This window comes from Leptonotus elevatus, chromosome 17, assembly GCF_054856555.1.
Source record: "Leptonotus elevatus isolate MCC_2025b chromosome 17, RoL_Lele_1.0, whole genome shotgun sequence".
In the NCBI taxonomy this organism is placed as follows: domain Eukaryota; kingdom Metazoa; phylum Chordata; class Actinopteri; order Syngnathiformes; family Syngnathidae; genus Leptonotus; species Leptonotus elevatus.
Genome location: NC_141255.1, coordinates 17335185 through 17352634, shown reverse-complemented (window position 1 = coordinate 17352634; position 17450 = coordinate 17335185). Strand labels below are relative to the sequence as shown.

Genomic DNA, 17450 nt, shown 5'->3' with positions numbered 1-17450 from the left:
TCCATTGTTTGGTGCTATTTATATTCATGCCTTTACTGTGAATGTGCCTGTTCTATTAACTTAGATGTAAGCAGCCAGTGCAACGCTTAACTAAAAGGCCCACTGTGTATTTTTTGGGCTCTGTTCCTCATGTAATACAATGTGTTTTTTTTTAGTGCAACAAGAATGCTTCCTTCATTAAGCTCTTCAGGAAACAATACATCTTAAGAATATCACACTCCTTGCCCCGTCACATTCATCACACTGTAATTTTATCCTATGCCAGCAGGAGGCTATTTTCACTTCATTAAATCAGATGCACACCAAAAGTAAACAACGGAGGGCAGAATGGGTAATTGGTGTCTAAACAAACACTATTAATACTTCTACTATCCACCTAATAAGAAATTAGCATGGCAGGACAAGTGTCTGATTGGTGCACTGCTTCTTGTTGAGATCGATTCAATAGAAAACAGCGTTGCTCTTTCATGATGATAGCAACTACCCCTCCTTCTCAACCTCCTGTACATGCTAGCTGTGTTAGTTGACTTGTCAAGAACAAACTTTTTTTTTTCTTCTGATAATGGGGATATAGGATTGGGAATATATATTACTATTACCTGATAAAATAAATTGTTTTAACAATTGCAAGGAAGACATCAACAAAATCATACCAAAGCTGATTAAAAACGTATTTTGTCTCTTATCATCAAGAGTGAGGAAAAAGAGAAAAAAACATAGGGGTGCTCATGTGTTATTTCATGTTAAATAATATTTAGGAATTACTACGGTTATATTTTGTCTCCGGAAGGATAATAATACACAAGCCCAGTGCACTTTTCATTTTGTTTATATTTGACATTTTATGGGAGGACAGAAAATGTCCTCCAACTTTCTGGAATAACCCAAATATTGTTCTATATTGGAAGGAAAACTTCTAATGCTATGAATATAAAACAATTAGAAAAGCAATGTATGGAAGCATATATGCCTTCTTGGCCGCGTGACGACGTATGCTTCCGCCGCTGCGTCGAGTAGTTCCTAATTTCCTTGCGCGCCGTTCGTAACCTCGAAATGTTTGTACAGCAGAGACACTGCACTACACTTATTATATGTCGATATGCGCGTTTTGTATTTAAAAACAACAACAACAACAAGTGGTCGAGTGAGTAAAAGTACTGCAGTCGATGAAGTGCCCAAGAGTGTTGCGCGGACTGACATCCCAACTCCCAGCCTGTCTCTCGCTGTCTTCCAGCAGCACTCCAGCAGCAGTTTGGCTTCACTTAGCGCTGGGAAGGCACGCATTCCACGGCGTCGCTCATTTTATTCGCCGACTTCCGCACAGGGGAGGAAAACCGGCCGGACCACAACACAAGGATAGGAAAGTGGTGTAAAACCTTTTTGTTGTTTTTTTGTTTTTGTTTTGCTGACACGATGAACAACAGCTTTTTGAGCATGGCTTCTATAGGCGACTTCGACCCGCTCAACGCGTCGATTCCCGCCACCAAAGTTGAAATCACGGTGTCATGCAGGTAGGAGATTTTTGTTTGTTGTAACCTATCAACACAATCTCGGTTCTAGCTCCTTTCTACGCTACTTAAACGCGTTAGGTCAATGCCGTCGGTTTTCAGCTGCTTTCTGTTTAACACTTTTTGTGTCCTTCTACCTCGTTCATCTGTTTTGAAAGTTTATTCTGTTTTATCACAAGGTTTGTTATAACTAAGTTTTGATTACGCCCTGACGTCATAAACAAGTATGACAGTCTTATAAACCAAAAATAAAAAGGTCAACAAGTCAATGAATCAGCAGCGCGTGAATGATTGATAATAACGATCCTGTTCATTGAATCAGGTGTGTTGGACGAGGGAAACCTAAAAATCATGCAGGACTCCGGCCTTCAAGGACCGGACTTTGACACCTGTGCTCGGTATACCAAAAAAAACAACAACTCCTTATCATAAATTTTATTTTCCAATTGAAAGTTGAAAATTAAAGCAAATGCTGTAATATAAAAATAAATTAAATTTGATCACATTTTGAAATAAAAATAATCCTTACAAATCAAATGACAACGATCCATTTCAATGAGTGGAGCGCATCCTGTCACTGAGTAAAATGCTGCATTTGAATAAAGTGGGAAATCTGATTTATCCCGTTTGCACTCGGATTGTGTCAGTTCCGGCCTCAAAGCGTTTGAAGAAAATGTAAATACAAGACACATGGTCACGTGACACAACATGATTTGGAATGACTGCTTTAACCAGAACAACAAGCAATTTATCAGAATCAGCCATCTTTGTTGTTTACATTTGCCTTGCATACTGTGAGAGTGGAACTGGGACTCTCCCAGTGGGAAAAAGCCGAGGGAAAAAAATCTTACAAACGGCGACTCTGTGTCTCAAAAGTCCTAAGTCAGGTCACTCGGAAGTCGAGGTACTACTGCATTCTGTTCTATGAATGGTGCATGTTAATTGTACCTTCTGCCATTTAATAATAATCTTACTTGTTCTGCCTGTTACTATTCGACTTGACATGATCAGGATTTTTGAGGGTGATCACAAGATGGAGAAGTATTTCTTAGTAAGTTGTATAGTAACTTCTTCGATCCACACAACCCCATTGTTTCACTTTTGATGCACTGTGATGTTGCCATGCCATACATTTTAATGCAAAGTGGTGTAAATTGGCACCAGAGTATCCAGACAAAGAGCTGTTCACACACTTATTCACAGCAATGACCAATTGTAGTCTTCAGTTAAGCCAACACACATGTTTTTGGAATGTGAAAGTACAACATACTTTTGAGATTCAAACCTCAAGTGTGTGTGGCCACTGTGCTGCCTTGGATTTCTCATGACTTGTTTGAGCAATAGGCACTATGTATGCAAATAGATAAACCACTGATATTTGCCAAATTTTTCCAGAAGGCTCACAAATGGAAACCCAATTAATTAGTTACTCCTATAAAGTAAAACGAGGGCACATTTTACTGGTCTTAACCTCTGTGACCTCTTTTACAACTAATGATGCTTAATTTGGAGGCAAGGTGGACTATTGGTTAGAAAATGTCTGGAGGGAGACTGATTGAATCTTTTCTACCTGTGCTTGTGTGGATTTTCGCCCACTATTTTTCCAGCTTCCCCTTCCTGCTTGGTTGACTGAATACTTGAACTTTTCTACAACTGTTGATGTTTGTTTGTTGGTCAGATGGGATAGTTGAGCTCATTTCGTCCATAACCTTAATGAGAACAAGCTCTATAGAACATGGATGGATAATAGCTGCATGTCTGTCCAGGCTTATTTTTCCACGCTTTTTTATAGATCATGTTATATTCCAACAGAGTATATGAACGTGTTATGACAGTGTTTTCTCATGTCTGAGTCACCTGGCTCCTCAGCCCCTTTGGGAGTGCGACGTGGTGGGTGGGGGGGCGTTTGTTTTGGTAGCCATCCACCCACCTCCGACCTGAGGCAGAGTTGAAATGCCTTCGCTCGTGAGCGCGCGCCTCTACAATGCTGTGTCTTTTTTCATCACACCAGCCAGTGTACAATGTCTCCATGGTTACGCAGGTTTTCAGGTTATTGTGTTTGAGCTGACGAAAGGGAGGGAGGGTAGGGTATATCTTGTGCAGTATAGAGACGAAAGACATTAATATAATGGGGATAATAATGTGGCACATATTATCATATCTGTCTTTCACAAATGTGTGAAATTTGTGCAAAATATTGCCGCAAGGGACTTTCCCATGCAAATCAAGTTCCAAGAGATGCTGCTCTTAAAATGTTTCCACCCGTTTTGAGAGAAGTGTGACGCGACATGAATCATCTCTTGACTTCCAGTCATTGATTTGATATTCAGAATTAATGGACAGAATGACTGGTCAAGAGTGCAAGAGTAAGGCTGCTGCGGGAATATTGAGCACTCCAACTAAGGCGCATTTCGTTAATGTTTCTGATTCTGACGAGCCAGCAGTGAGCTGGCAGTTATTCTGATCGATGCCTGATAAGGGGCACCATCTCAAATCAATTGACTTAAACTGCACGGATATGTGAGACCTGTTTCCACCAAGTTGTACACTTAAGTCAGATCGCCGTGTTATTGTTTGGAACAATAATTTGATATATGGTGTTAGATCGTAGCAGTGTGATCCGCCAATAAATTCGATAAAGAAAACACGAGTTGATATTACTGGTGCACTGTAAGCATTTTGTCTTATTTGTTTGCATTGGACAGAAACACTTAATCCAATCATTTGAATCATTCAATTCCGAAAAAAAGTAAAAGTTAATCTAACCCTTGAAAAAGTAAATTAAGTGTAATGTGTCTACTGCAAAGCAGAATTGGCTCACAAAACAGCGATTCTACAAAAATGTGCTAATTTAATGTAGCCTGCCATCGCTAGTCAGAGTGCGTTGTAATACCCCCACATGTAGCTTTAATGAACAAATGTTAAGACAGTAAACATGTACTAAGGATATTTATATGGCCACAACAAATGCCCCGCAGGTGTTTAAGCTAAAAGTTAGCCAGTTAACAACCAGCTGCTAAACTGAGTGCACAACAGCCAACTCTACGCTAGCATTCGCTGACTCCCACGTCACTCACCAGGCGCATTTATGATCTGGCTACATACTGTTTGCCACTTCAGGGTCCGTCTTTTTTGGGGTGGTGGCCCACGGTGTGTTGGCCCTGCCAGAACTGGCAATGGCCCTGATTTCAAACAATATTTTCGCTTCAACCCTTTGCAACTGGCACTATGATTGAAGGCTGAAGAAAGTCAGAACTGGAGTAACCAACTCAACTAAATTGTACTGTTTAGGATGTGGAAGTGGAGACTTCAAGAAAATAGCACATGCCTATGATAAGAAATTGTAGTTGCTCAGAAGGGCCATGAACAGATAGAGAGAAGCCATTCGTCACTGATAAAATGAAGATTAAATTACTCTTGAGGAGGAGTTATTGTCTGCTTTATGGGGCCGAGGGACTGTTGTGGAGAACAGCCTCAAGTACAAATATTCCATCACATTCATCGGCTCGACCGCACTCACATTCGTACACACAAAAGCAGGGTTTCTCATAAATTAAATAGCTGGCCCGCCTGCAGGGCTCAAAATTAATTTTAAAGCTTACGTGTGTGCTGTAATTAAATGGTTTACGGGTATCATGCCGTCATATAAATCATCATATAAATGTTACAGACTTGCCCATTGTCCTTATCAGATTATCAGCTCAATAGGATAACAACATTATGAAGAATCTTGATTTGTTTTCCCCAAGCGAAAATGTAAATCCAGTGGCTGCTGTTGCATCATTCATCAACTTCTAAAAAGAGAGATACAATATGGGACTTTGTTTGGTTCGCGTCTTGACAGTTTTCCTTTTCTTTCACACCGCTGAAAAAATGTTTTTCTGTCAGCCTCCCCTCTTCTGCTGCATCTCTCTCTGACTTTGGTGCCACGGGCTTAGCACTGTCAGCAAACTTTGTAGCTGTTGACAATAATAACACGCAGGTTCTCAGATTATCTCTCTGGTACAGAGAAAAAGTACGAGTTAAAAAAGCCGGAGAGCAAGCCTGCTCTTCCCTGTAGTTGCTGTTGCCACATTATATTGTTTGCATTGCAAGTATCCATGAAATATTTTGACATTTGTGAATTTGAGTTTTGAGGCTGACATTGTTATGTTAGCCATCTTGTCTGGTTTCAAAATGTAACTAATGTCATTGTTTTTTAGTGATTTGAAGCCAGCTTTTAAATGTCAGCATTGGACTTATTTTTACACATTTGTTATCGTCCCGAAGGCTAGGACAAGTGGCAAGTGGATTGTCTACAAAAGTGGGCCAGCGCTAGACACGTCTTGGGTTTCCAGAAGATTTTGCTGTGGATTGACAATTTAAACTCTCATCGACATAATTAAAAACGTGCTAACAGAGTGCTGGCTGAATAGAAGCAGACAAGGGGAAGACACGTCAGGTTATTGGGCTGCAGCCAAGAAAAGGATCAAAAGTAGGTTGTACAAATGTAGATCACGGAAGGCCAGATTTTATGACAGCGGATTCAGATTCAATAAGAAGGTTAAATATGAACATAAAGCATTTGATTCACATTATGGACTGGAATCCATCGTAGTCCATTTGTTTTGAGTCGTTAACAAAATGTCTCGTGACACCTGGCAACATGACACCAGATCAATGCTGGCTGATGTTTGCTGAGTGGATTGGCAGTACCGTCATCTGCTTTGTGCAAACAGTGTTTTGTGCCTAAGTACTCTCTGAAGGCTTTTCACCTGCTGCATCTGACTCTTATTGTGTTGGTTGGAAGTGAAGCAGCTTTTTGTTTTGTCACAACTGAAGATATTTTGTTTGTGGCAATCATTTGCATTCAGCTTTCTGGTATGACCTGTCGAGGAGTAGGATTTACCCTTGTTGACTGATTTGATTGGAATCGACAAAGGGTTGGGTTGAATAACGGTCAAATAACCATAGCCATATCCTGGTCTTTGCTTGAACTGATCAAATTCCCCTTTAATGTGGCCCCAGTGGAGTTGGTATTATAGATATTACAGACGATTCCCTTGCTAAACAACTGGAATCTTTTCATACCTTGACCATACCTTTACAACATGCAAGAGTAAGCCCCACAAGTAAACTGACCGCCGCCCAAGAAGTTTTCTAGAAAATTTACCGTATTTTCAAGACTATAAGGCACACTTAAAAGTCTTAATATATTCTTATGTGTGCACCGAGTTCCTGAGACGTTTTCCTTCAAGACAACGCTTGGGGCAAATTTTTTTGTGCCAACGCGCGTTTCTTTCTTTTTTCTTTTTTCTTCTCTGAGAGAGCTCAGTATTGTTCATTCGGTTTCGACATGTCATCATCATTGTTCTCTCTCTTTTTTTTGTATGTGCGTGAGTATGTGCGTGTGCGTGTGTGCGTGTGCATATGTGCGTGCGGTTGAGTGTGTGCTCATTAATTCACCTAAAACCTATTAAAAATCCCATAACGTTCACCTAAACCGAATACTTCAGGATCTTGCTCATCGTGAAGTTGTCAGGAGACCCGAGTAAGGATCAAAGAAAAGAAAGAAAAGTGAAATCCAGCACCGACCAGACATTACCTACTACCCACTGGGTTACCAACCAGAATCTTTCACCAACCCCAGAAACATCAAAATTCCAACCAATTAGGGAGACCTCAAGAGACCAAAGGAAAGACTGAGGAAAGAAAGGAAGGCTAGATGAATCAGAGTGAGATCCACAGACATCACACTCCACCGATTCAACGACCAGAGGAAGAAGCAGATTGTGTTTGAATGTCGGTAGATGCTGGTGTGGTGGATCTGGCATGCATGAAAACCTCCACCAAAGAGGGGAGCCGTCGACCCCGGCCATTATATTATTTTCGGCGTTTTGGTTTTCGGCCAAGCGTTTCTCATTTTCGATTATCGGTTTCGGACAAAAAATTTCATTTCGGTGCATCCTTAGTTTCGACCCCACCTTTTTGGCGACGTGCAGCCGCCGGGCTCTATCCGCGGAGACACCGGCCGAGACCGAGCAGAAACGGATAACAAAATACTGCCGGTCGGTTTGGCTAAGAAACTCCGTAAAATGGCATCAGCTAAGAGACATGCTTACGAGGCACATCAATGAATCCATGGTTCGGAAGGGGGAAAAGCAAGAAAACAAAGTTGGGGCTTGCCATCATCCCGGGAGGATTAACAAAGGAACACCAACTGGTCATTAAAACTGGGCTTCACTTATAATCCGATATGACAGCCTTATTTTATTTTTTATTATTATTTTTGTATAAAATAAGTGCAAAAAATATGGAGTCACTGAGTAATGTTACTACAACATTTTTTACTCTGAAAATTCACTAGAATGTGCAAAATGGTAAAAAAAAAATCTGGAGGGGTGGGGGGTACTCCACACACCCAAGTAGATTTCAAATCTGTGAGAAACACTGTCATCACTTGCATTGCATTGACCTTTTTAGCCCTCCAAGAGCTCCAATAATGGTCGTCTGAAAACAATACCGGAAAGCATCACTCGGAGGCCACGTCGGGGTCGCCCGCTGAGAGCTGCGTTCGTTGCCAGCTAAGCGTACAAAAGGATGCGTGCGGTTGTGGGTGGCGACGACGTGGCCAAATTTTCTACGTCTGTTTACGTGTGCTTCTTAGCAGCAGGGAGCTGGCTTGGTTTTGACTGAGAACACAATGGCAGCAGCAATCAGTCACACAAAGCCACATCCAAGAAACCTTTCAAAGCGGCCGTGAATTGATCTCTTGAATTGGTGCATTGGACGGGTTTGACTCGATGTGTGTTCATGTGAGTTCCTGTGCGTCTCGCAGGTCCAAATAGTGTTGTCTAATCAGGTTTTGCCTTTCAGACTCAAGGCTATAAAGATTTACGCACTGTGAGGAAATTACAATCGACCCCTTACCTTCTGTTGCTCTTTTTCTTCAACTGCTTTTCCACACAAGCCACAAGGTGTGCACGTGTGTGTGTAAATTACAACATGCACTGGGCATGTTTTCACACAACTAACATAATAGTGTCTCTTTGACTTATACTTCAAGCTGCACTTCTGATTAAAAATACCAAGTCATCAGTATATAGTTTGGACAAGTTGAGTGCTGGAGAAGTGCAGTCCACATGTTTACATATCGTTGTTTCATGTAACGTGAAAACTGCATTATTGTTGTAATCTGATTTAACACTGACGTCTGTTTAGGTCACACTTGTTTGGTAGCATTTTGTTGTAGTAGTGAACGCTTAAAAGACTACAAGTCACAGTGAACGACTAATAGACGTAGATAAATTAACTGCCTTTAATGTTAATGCATGCGTTGTACAGTTCATTAGCCTTTATCAAAACATTAGCACAGATTCAGATTAATATATGGCTTGTGTTTGTTAAAAATATATTAAGGGAATCTTGAAAAAATAATCACGATTATTAAAAAATTAAAAAATCATTAAGCCCTACTCCTAGTACTGTTCAAGCTGCATTGAGGGAATGGGTGAGTAAAGGTTTGTAATGGCCTTATTTTCAAAGTCACACAGATGTGGTCTTATTTTAGACAAGGACACCCACCTGCCTCACCCAACACAAATTCTACCATCCGTGTTCCCCAGAAAATAAGAAAAAAAGTCACTATTTGAAACAGTCGCATATCTTTTCATTGATCTTTTACAAAATAGGCTTTAACATGCAGGGGCATGGCCATCATTTCAGAAGTTGTGGCGGGGGGACAAACTGTTCAAGTAAATTTGTATGAGCAAACGATGATCCTCTTGCATTCATTAAACTAGCCAAATTGTCACAAAATATCAATAAAATGTGAGTCACCAGATAATTAAAAGTACACCAATTACAGTGAACAAAAAAACATTTTATAACATAGTTGGAAAATGTGGAGAGGTAGGGGAGTATGTGCAAAACAGTGAGCAGGAGTTCTAGCATAAAAATAGCTAGCAAGTAGCAAACTAACATTGAAAGTGTAGGTAGCAAAACGTTTTTTGACCCTGACTCATATTGCTGTTTTCCTACAGAAATGTTTATTGTTTATCATTCTGGTTTGAGCAGCATTTTTTCAGTAGACATTTGTCTGTCTCATCTGCTGCCTTTGTGATTGATCATCTGCAGCATGCGGCGACTATTCATGATGTGTTCAAGGACAGGTCAGAAAAATGTGTTACGTCATGGTAAAAAGGAATTTAATTGTTGTAATGGCTGTAAAAGTTGAGTGTGGGTGGCGGACAGAAAGGACAGATTTGGAAAGTCTACGTGTCGTCCCGGTTGGCATGTTATGCTAAAGGTACTGGATTAGCAGCAACAGTAATATTTTTTCAGATTTGAATTGTAATCAAGTTTTTCAAGTATATTAAGAAGGGTAAGTTGTTGACTTGTGACTCACACTGGTGTTCAAAGCGCAGCGTGGAAAGAAGCTCAAAGGAGCAGTTCCATAGAATGGGCATTAATGCAGACACATGCTTAACACGTGATTGGAAAAATGTTATTTGAAAACAAAAACAATTGTAGTTCAAATGTGTACTCAAATGTGTAAAATTGAAATCTCTGCACAATGTAAAACGCCTTCAAGCCTACACACAAACATCCCATTATGAAGCGCATCCTGCTGTCAGTCATACCGTCGATGACATTTCAGTGCATGTGAGCAGCAGGTCATACTGTGGTGCTGTGACATTTCATTCTCGTGGATGTAGATTAGCTCCCATAGGATAGATAGACATTGTATATCTGAATTACATTTCATGACAAAAAATCGGTAAGACAACAGGTTTCCTGAGAAAGGGATGGCCCTTTTTCTAACAAATGAAGGATTTAGCAGCTGTTTAGAGAGCTTTTCGGTTCGACAGCCTGACTCAAATTTTGACCATTTAACAATAAGATGCCCTCACATGCAACTAGACATCCACAGCCTTGTTTACAAAAGTAAAGCGAGCAAGAGAAATCAGCCGAATGAAGTCATCTCCAACCCTCTCACATAACACAGAAACTGTCTGAATTCCTCCAGGGAAACCGTCTAACTCTTTTTCATGAGGAGTCACCCCTGACCTTCGCCTGCACAGTCGAGCATGTACGTAGTCTCTCTCTCTCTCTCTCTCTCTCTCTCTCTCTCTCTCTCTCTCTCTCTCTCTCTCTCTCTCTCTCCCTCTCCTGTGTAGAAGCTGACATTTGGGTTCTTGTCAAAGTCCCCGGTGCTCCTAATGTACACAAAATAATCATATTTATGCCCACACAGGAGCTTAGTAACGCTCAGATATGAAACCCATACCAAACATACAGTAAATGCGCACAACACAGACACCATATGGCTGCTTTACACATAAAATCGAGGGCTGTAAAAATGATCCTAAGGTCATTCTCATCATTTTTGTATTATTTCTAATGTTTCCCCAAATGGGAAGCAGCTGACACTATTTGGCCCATGACATTTGCTGATGGAGGCCGGTCGGACTAAACTGCACAGAAAGCGGCGTGACAAAGGCAATTAAGGTGAAATGCCACTGGCACAGATGTGCGCCTTACATGACGGATGTGTAGTTTGTCGCACACGGGAATGCAGTTGTGTGTGTGTGTACATGTGCGTGTGTGCGCGCAACGAGATGTTCTCTTGGCTCTCCCAACCCTTGTCAGAAAGAATTAGGGCAGTCCTCTTGGAGAAGCAGAGAAAAAATACAAGCTGCTGATGCTCTCCTGCAGTACGTGTGTGTGTGTGTGGGTGTGTGCATGTGTGTGTGTATGTGTAGCCAGTGAGTTGCTCATCAAATAGGATAGATCAATAAAAAATGCAAGGCGAAAGAAGTGGTGGAGGGTAAATTGGTGCGAGTAATGGGAGGAAAAAGGACAGGTACTTGTGGCTGTGTGCTCGGCGACCTGTTGAGAACATTGGAGCATGCCCACTTGGGTTCCCTCTTGCACTGCGTCTCCAAGAATATTTCTGCTCTGTTGCTATGCGCAACTTCACGCCTAATAGTGGTGGTAATAATGTACAGCCAGTCAGCCACAGCAAATTGTAAATGTAACTGCGAGGCAATACAGAGCGCTTGAAGCGCAAATCCATAGTGTGTCGTGTTTAGAGTGTCGCTGTCAGTATGAAACTATTTTTTAACACACGTTCAACAACAAATGAAGGTGTGGCCGTGTTGGTATTTCCTTTTGTGGGAGCAAATAAATGAAATTCAGGACTAAGGTCCCATGCAGCATATTAGCACCTATCTTATGAGCATTGGCATTTGCTCTTAGCTGTTAATTTTGGACTTTATAGACCAGATCAAAGAAACGGATCTCTCATCACTAATCAGAAATCTCCCATTATCACCTCTGCTGATCTGATATTGTGAAAGATGATCAATGTGTATGGCTAGCTAAGGTGTTTCCTGCTGTTTTGAAATGTTTGTATATGAAAAACCCCTCCCACATGCTTGTAAAAAAAAACAATTGTAAGCTTTTGATGTGTAGATATTAAATAATATACAGTAAGAGACAGTACATAATAATAATATAATGTTGAACAGGTTAGAAATATTGGTAGGACTGAATATAAAGTCCTAAAATAGTTCTGGTCCTATTTTGTGACCATTGTAATTTTAAATCTGATCAAAATAGCCATGACATACAGTATGTGGTCCCTCAAGGGTCATTTCTTGGACCCCTTTTAATCAGCCAATATCAGCCTTTGGGTCATGGCTTAATATGCAGATGACGCACAATTATATCTAGCAGTGACCCCCAAATGACTTCTGTTCAATTGAGGTGTTATGGCACTCTCTAAAACAAACAAATAAATAACAGGACTAACCAACATTTACTTCAATTAAACACAAAAAGTAAGTAAGTCACTGTCGTTAAAAGCCAAAGCCCAAGTCTGAAACCTTGGTGTACTAATAGATTCAATTGTGATTCAGATCACAGAGGTTCTCTGTCAATTCTGGAATATGGACTGTTCCCAAGACGTGTCATTGAAATGCGTAAAAAAGAAAAAGCACACTTAAAATTCAAGGCAGTACCCAACTTTTTTTGCATCAAGTCCACTCTTACGAGACTTATTTTGACAAATGATTACTCACCACTTTGTTGCGTGTAGTTATTAGTGGGAGCCCTGCGTTGATTTCTCTTCAAGTGAGCCTATTGTTGACTGTGGCTGTCCTTTCACTTATTTAAAAGCATTACAGTAAGTAAATTGCTTTAAAAAAAAGCGCAATGAGGGAAACACTGTACTGTATTTTACTTTCAGTATAAAAAGTGATCAGGAAGTTCAATTAAACAGATTTGAAATGTTCCTTCTAGAACAGCAAGCTCCATTTTTGTTGTTGTCGTTGCATTTTTTTAGGCAAGAATTATGAAAAAATGGTTTGGCATTGGGAGAAAAGGAATTTATCTGACATTTCCCCTCATTTGTCCAAGTAAAGGCAAATGAATGACGAAAAAAAGTGCTTGTCTGCAGTCATACACACAAGGTGAGCATGACTGTTGAACTGGATAAGCAGTAGACCGTGTATATAGTGTGTGTGTGTGTGGGTGTGTGTGTGTGTGTGTGGTCTTCATACTGAATGTGTGTAAGAATTTAGTTCCGAGTCCCCAGACCCTACTTTTTCAGGTCATGGTCAAATTGATGACCGAGAGAAGGAACTACAGGCAGAATGGCAGTGACTGTGAAGGCAGTTTGAAGAAATAGGGAAAGGAGGGGAAAAAAGCATTGAGAGCCTCTGGCTGTTTTTGAGAAAATCCCTTTTTCACCATGAGGTGAGATCAGAGCAGGAAATGGCAAGAGGCAGTAAAACGAGCGGAGGAAGGCAGACAGGGCACAAAATACCAATACTTTCTCCTAGAGGAAAGTGTGGTGTATAATTTGAACGCAAATTACCTGGCTGCTTTTTCTAGTTACTGTATAGTGCTATTTTATTGATTTATTAATTTGGACTTCTCTTCTTCCATTGGTGTCATCTGTCTTTTCCAGTGACAAATGTATTTCAAGAGGAGGAGGTTTTGCCGGAGGAGGGTGACACGACATCAGTGGCACGACTACTCAAAAGGTTATGTGCGTGTGTATATTCATCCAAAAATGTGAGCAGTCCTACAGATGGGGCGGATGGATTAGAGTGGAAAACAGTAAATGACCTCAACATGTGCTGAAACACATACAGAAACCACGCACATTGGTCAAGACGCCTCAGAAGGCTGGCAGTAAGTTGCTATGGTAACTGCCCAGCTGTTATCATGTGTCTCCAGTCATTATCCATTATTTCATAATCATTAACATGGCGCCTTCCTTGAATGTGTTCTGTCTTGCTGGATCCTTATCAAGTCACACACGGTCCGTGAAGTGGAAAACTATCAGATGTCAAAGTCCAGTCCAAAATGTTTGTCTGTTTAGTAAAATGAAATGGCTCTGTGAAACCTTTAAAGACCAAGTGAGGTTAAAATTTTACAACTTTATTACGTTTGGTCATTGGGTCCTCATGGTGGAATTTGAGTCCTTTACCTTCTTATCAACGTTTTCTTGCGCAAAAGGGAAGTAGTGCAACCAGTCTGCGGCACATCCAACCAGTTTGCTGCCTAATCGGGAGACCAGAAATGACTGAATCAGAAGGTTTTTACTTGTTGGCTGATGAGACTTTCCACAGCATAATTGCGAGCAAATAAATAAACGTTATCTGCATATCTATTGTTCTGTCCTAAATTATATTTTTCATGTCCAATGAATCATCAAAGGACGTCGTGCTGCACTTCATCTGTAGTTTTGCTCTTTATTTGCCGACTGTATAAGTGAGTGCTTGAAAAGGGCAATGTCGTATATTCATGCAGAATATTTTAACATTTGACATTTGAACATGATTGTAAAGCGGGCTGGTGTTTGTTGTCCAAGAAAAAATGTGATAAATAGACTGCTGTAGAACAAGCTGCAAATTTACATAAAAAATTTCCACCTTACTATCATCAATAGTGTGTCCCCCCCATGATTAACAGACAGCCATAGTTAGCAATTTGTGTATTGTATATCCTGACTCTACCAAATTACTTGTGTGAAATGGCAAAAAAAATTCCTGAAACTATTTGAGTTGGGCACCTTTTATCCCTGCAGACCTGTCTGAATTGGATTGCAGCTTTTAGTTTTCCGCCCCCTCTGCCTTGGGATAAAAAACAGGGAAGGAATGAGAGAGAAAAACAGAGTGAGAGAGCTATGAATCATTCAGGTTATCCTCTGAGGTGGAAATCCTGAAAACGTGACACGCACGCACGCACGCACGCACGCACGCACGCACGCAACCACGCACACAAACACGCGCACACACACACACACACACACACACACACACACACACACACACACACACACACACACACACACACACACACACACACACACACACACACACGCACGCACCCCCCCCCCCCACACACACACACACTGACAGGGGGAGCCCAGGAGCCCATTTGTGCCACCATGTCTGATGTACTTTGAAGCAGCAGCCACTCGTACACCGCAGAGCCTTAAATATGCTCTGCAGGGGAGAATGTGAATGTTAACTCGTCCTTAAAACGTTACCCCCGAATTTGCATTGGGAAACTGTCACCAAATTGTTATCAGTTTTGATGAGTTTACCAGCTTTTATGCCTATAATCGATGATGAGCAGCTATTGGACTATAAAGCGATGTTTACCCCAAGAACTTCAATTTTGTTCTTACCTCAGATTGAATCTGATCTGGCTTGTCTTTTCTGGATCCATAAAAAATATTGATTTGCTTGTGCCTTTCAGGCAGAACTTGCTGCTTTGCACATTCAGATAATTAGAGATGTCATATTTAAAAATAGCAACCAGTGCTTTCAACGCAAAGGAGCATGGACATGCTTGGGTGCTACTTCACACTCTGGTCGCAGCCGCTTACACGCAGATGGCGTTTGGACCCTGTTACGTCTCTGATAGTATGTCAGAAGCTGGCAAATTAGTAAATAGGCTTCAACCTCGCCATCCTGCATCAGCACACTACAGTCTGGAGAAGAAAAAGAGAGCTGAAAAGGGCTTTTGTCAATGAGCCTTGACAGATACAACACAGCAGAGATCTGAAATATCCGGTAGATGACGATATCAGTTCTCATCAAAGCATATTCCGCGCTGCACTGATTTAACCTCATTAACAATCGAGTGACCCTACTGAAAAGCATGCTTGAGGTTTCTTTTTCCCCTCTCCATAAATGAAGTACCACCGCCATCACGCATCTTGCTATTCTCAAATGAGAAATTGCAATTTCAGCTCATATGCCACATTTATACCATTCGGTTAATTTTACTGAGCCGTCTTGTCTTCCCCTGCTTTGTAATTCCAGTTTTTTTAGTCCTGGCATTTGAGTCGTTGCATCTATCCGGGATCGTTGATAGCAAATGTCTTTTGTCCACTTACTTCACCAGCAAATGCAAACAAACTAATATATTTGCCAATAGCGTGGCTCACAAAGTATTCCTCACACCTCGGATTGGAGTTTGACGGGGGTGCCGTAAACATGGTAATGGCGCATGGTGAGCAGAATGCATAAATAGTCTATGTGTTAAAATCCACTCCGTGGCACGAGCCAATGACAACTGAATAATGCGTCTGTTTTCATCTCCACAGAAACCTGCTGGACAGAGACACTTTCTCCAAATCGGACCCAAGTAAGATCACCTGCTTTTGTTTTGTGAAGATGCAAACAAGCCATCTTGCGCAGGGATAGAAGGCATAAAACATCACACAATCAAGTACATAGCATGTCGGCAGATTGGCACCAACATGGGATCATATGCATGACAAGGTGATGACGCCGACAGTGATGTGCATGGGGGACGAGGATGACAATGGAGAACATAATGGTGGCGAGTGGGAGGAACATAGATGAAGTGGTGGGAGCAGAGCAACTTTAAATCAAGATGGTTTTACGCTGTCCTTCCTTGTCTATTTTGTCACAAATATGTTCATGCATAAATACACACTTATCTGAAATGACATCAAAGAGTGAGCGCTATTCTTTTACCTTTTAGGTAATTACTTCCAGGAAATGTCCTAATGCCCTGAAACGATGTTGTTCCCCGTTTGAACAGGATAATTACGTGCATGTGTGATTGCGGCATTGTGTCGAAATGTACACTATTAGGCTTTGGTGTTTTTAAAAATTCTTTGAGATCTGTAGCTCGTCAACACGCATTCAATCTTTGATGATGTTCACGTCATGTGTACCTCCCGTGTGTCTTTTTCAGTTTGCGTCCTCTACACACAAGGCATGGGCAACAAGGAATGGAGAGAGGTGGGTGTTTATCTTGCATTATGTGCATTTTGGATAAGGGCCACATGCACTCAAGTCATTACACCCAAGACAAAAGGCTGTTTACAAAAATTGGTTTGTAACTTACTTGACGAAGCCGCCTGTAAAAAGACAGAAACTATTTGCAAAAGCACTTTAAAAACAGAGGTCCAAACATATTCCATACCTCGGATTTTTTTTTGGACAAATTAAAGTCAACTTAATCCTTGCAGGGTTTTTTCTCTGTTGTAAAGTTAACAAATACTACAGACAACGTAATGTAACAAAGCCAAATGTTTTGCCTGTAATTCAACAGGCAATGCTTATGTCGTTCTTTTTTGGGGTTGTCTCTTTAGCTTTTGTTACCTATCAGTGTTCAGATGTTACAAAATAAGCCACTCCCACCCTGCATGTTAAATTCTCATCAGTTGCTGTGATAATGCAGAATAACAGGCCATTTTAGCATCAGTTTTTTTGTTTTTTGTTTTTACAACACAATATGTGAGACATATCATGTGGCTAACTGTGCCACAATAAGTATTCAAATTCCTAAATAGAAATGAGAGGGTAAATCCCTCAGCACAATCATTTGCAGTTCTTCATGGCTGTGAGTAGTCCCATCGCCTGCACACATTGTTAATAGGCAAAGTTAAATGCCAAAGCAGAACCT

General features: G+C 41.0%; 1 protein-coding gene across 1 annotated transcript in view; it reads left to right on the top strand.

The window, feature by feature from the left end:
• Nucleotides 1-1071: 1071 nt before the first annotated feature.
• LOC147160235 (copine-8) overlaps nt 1072-17450 on the top strand; it is a 51232-nt gene continuing 34853 nt past the window's right edge. The window contains exons 1-3 of the mRNA XM_086060222.1: nt 1072-1511; nt 16117-16157; nt 16737-16783. Coding sequence (XP_085916348.1) covers nt 1414-1511; nt 16117-16157; nt 16737-16783 — 186 coding nt within the window. The 5' untranslated portion in view covers nt 1072-1413. The remainder of the gene's footprint in view (nt 1512-16116; nt 16158-16736; nt 16784-17450) is intronic.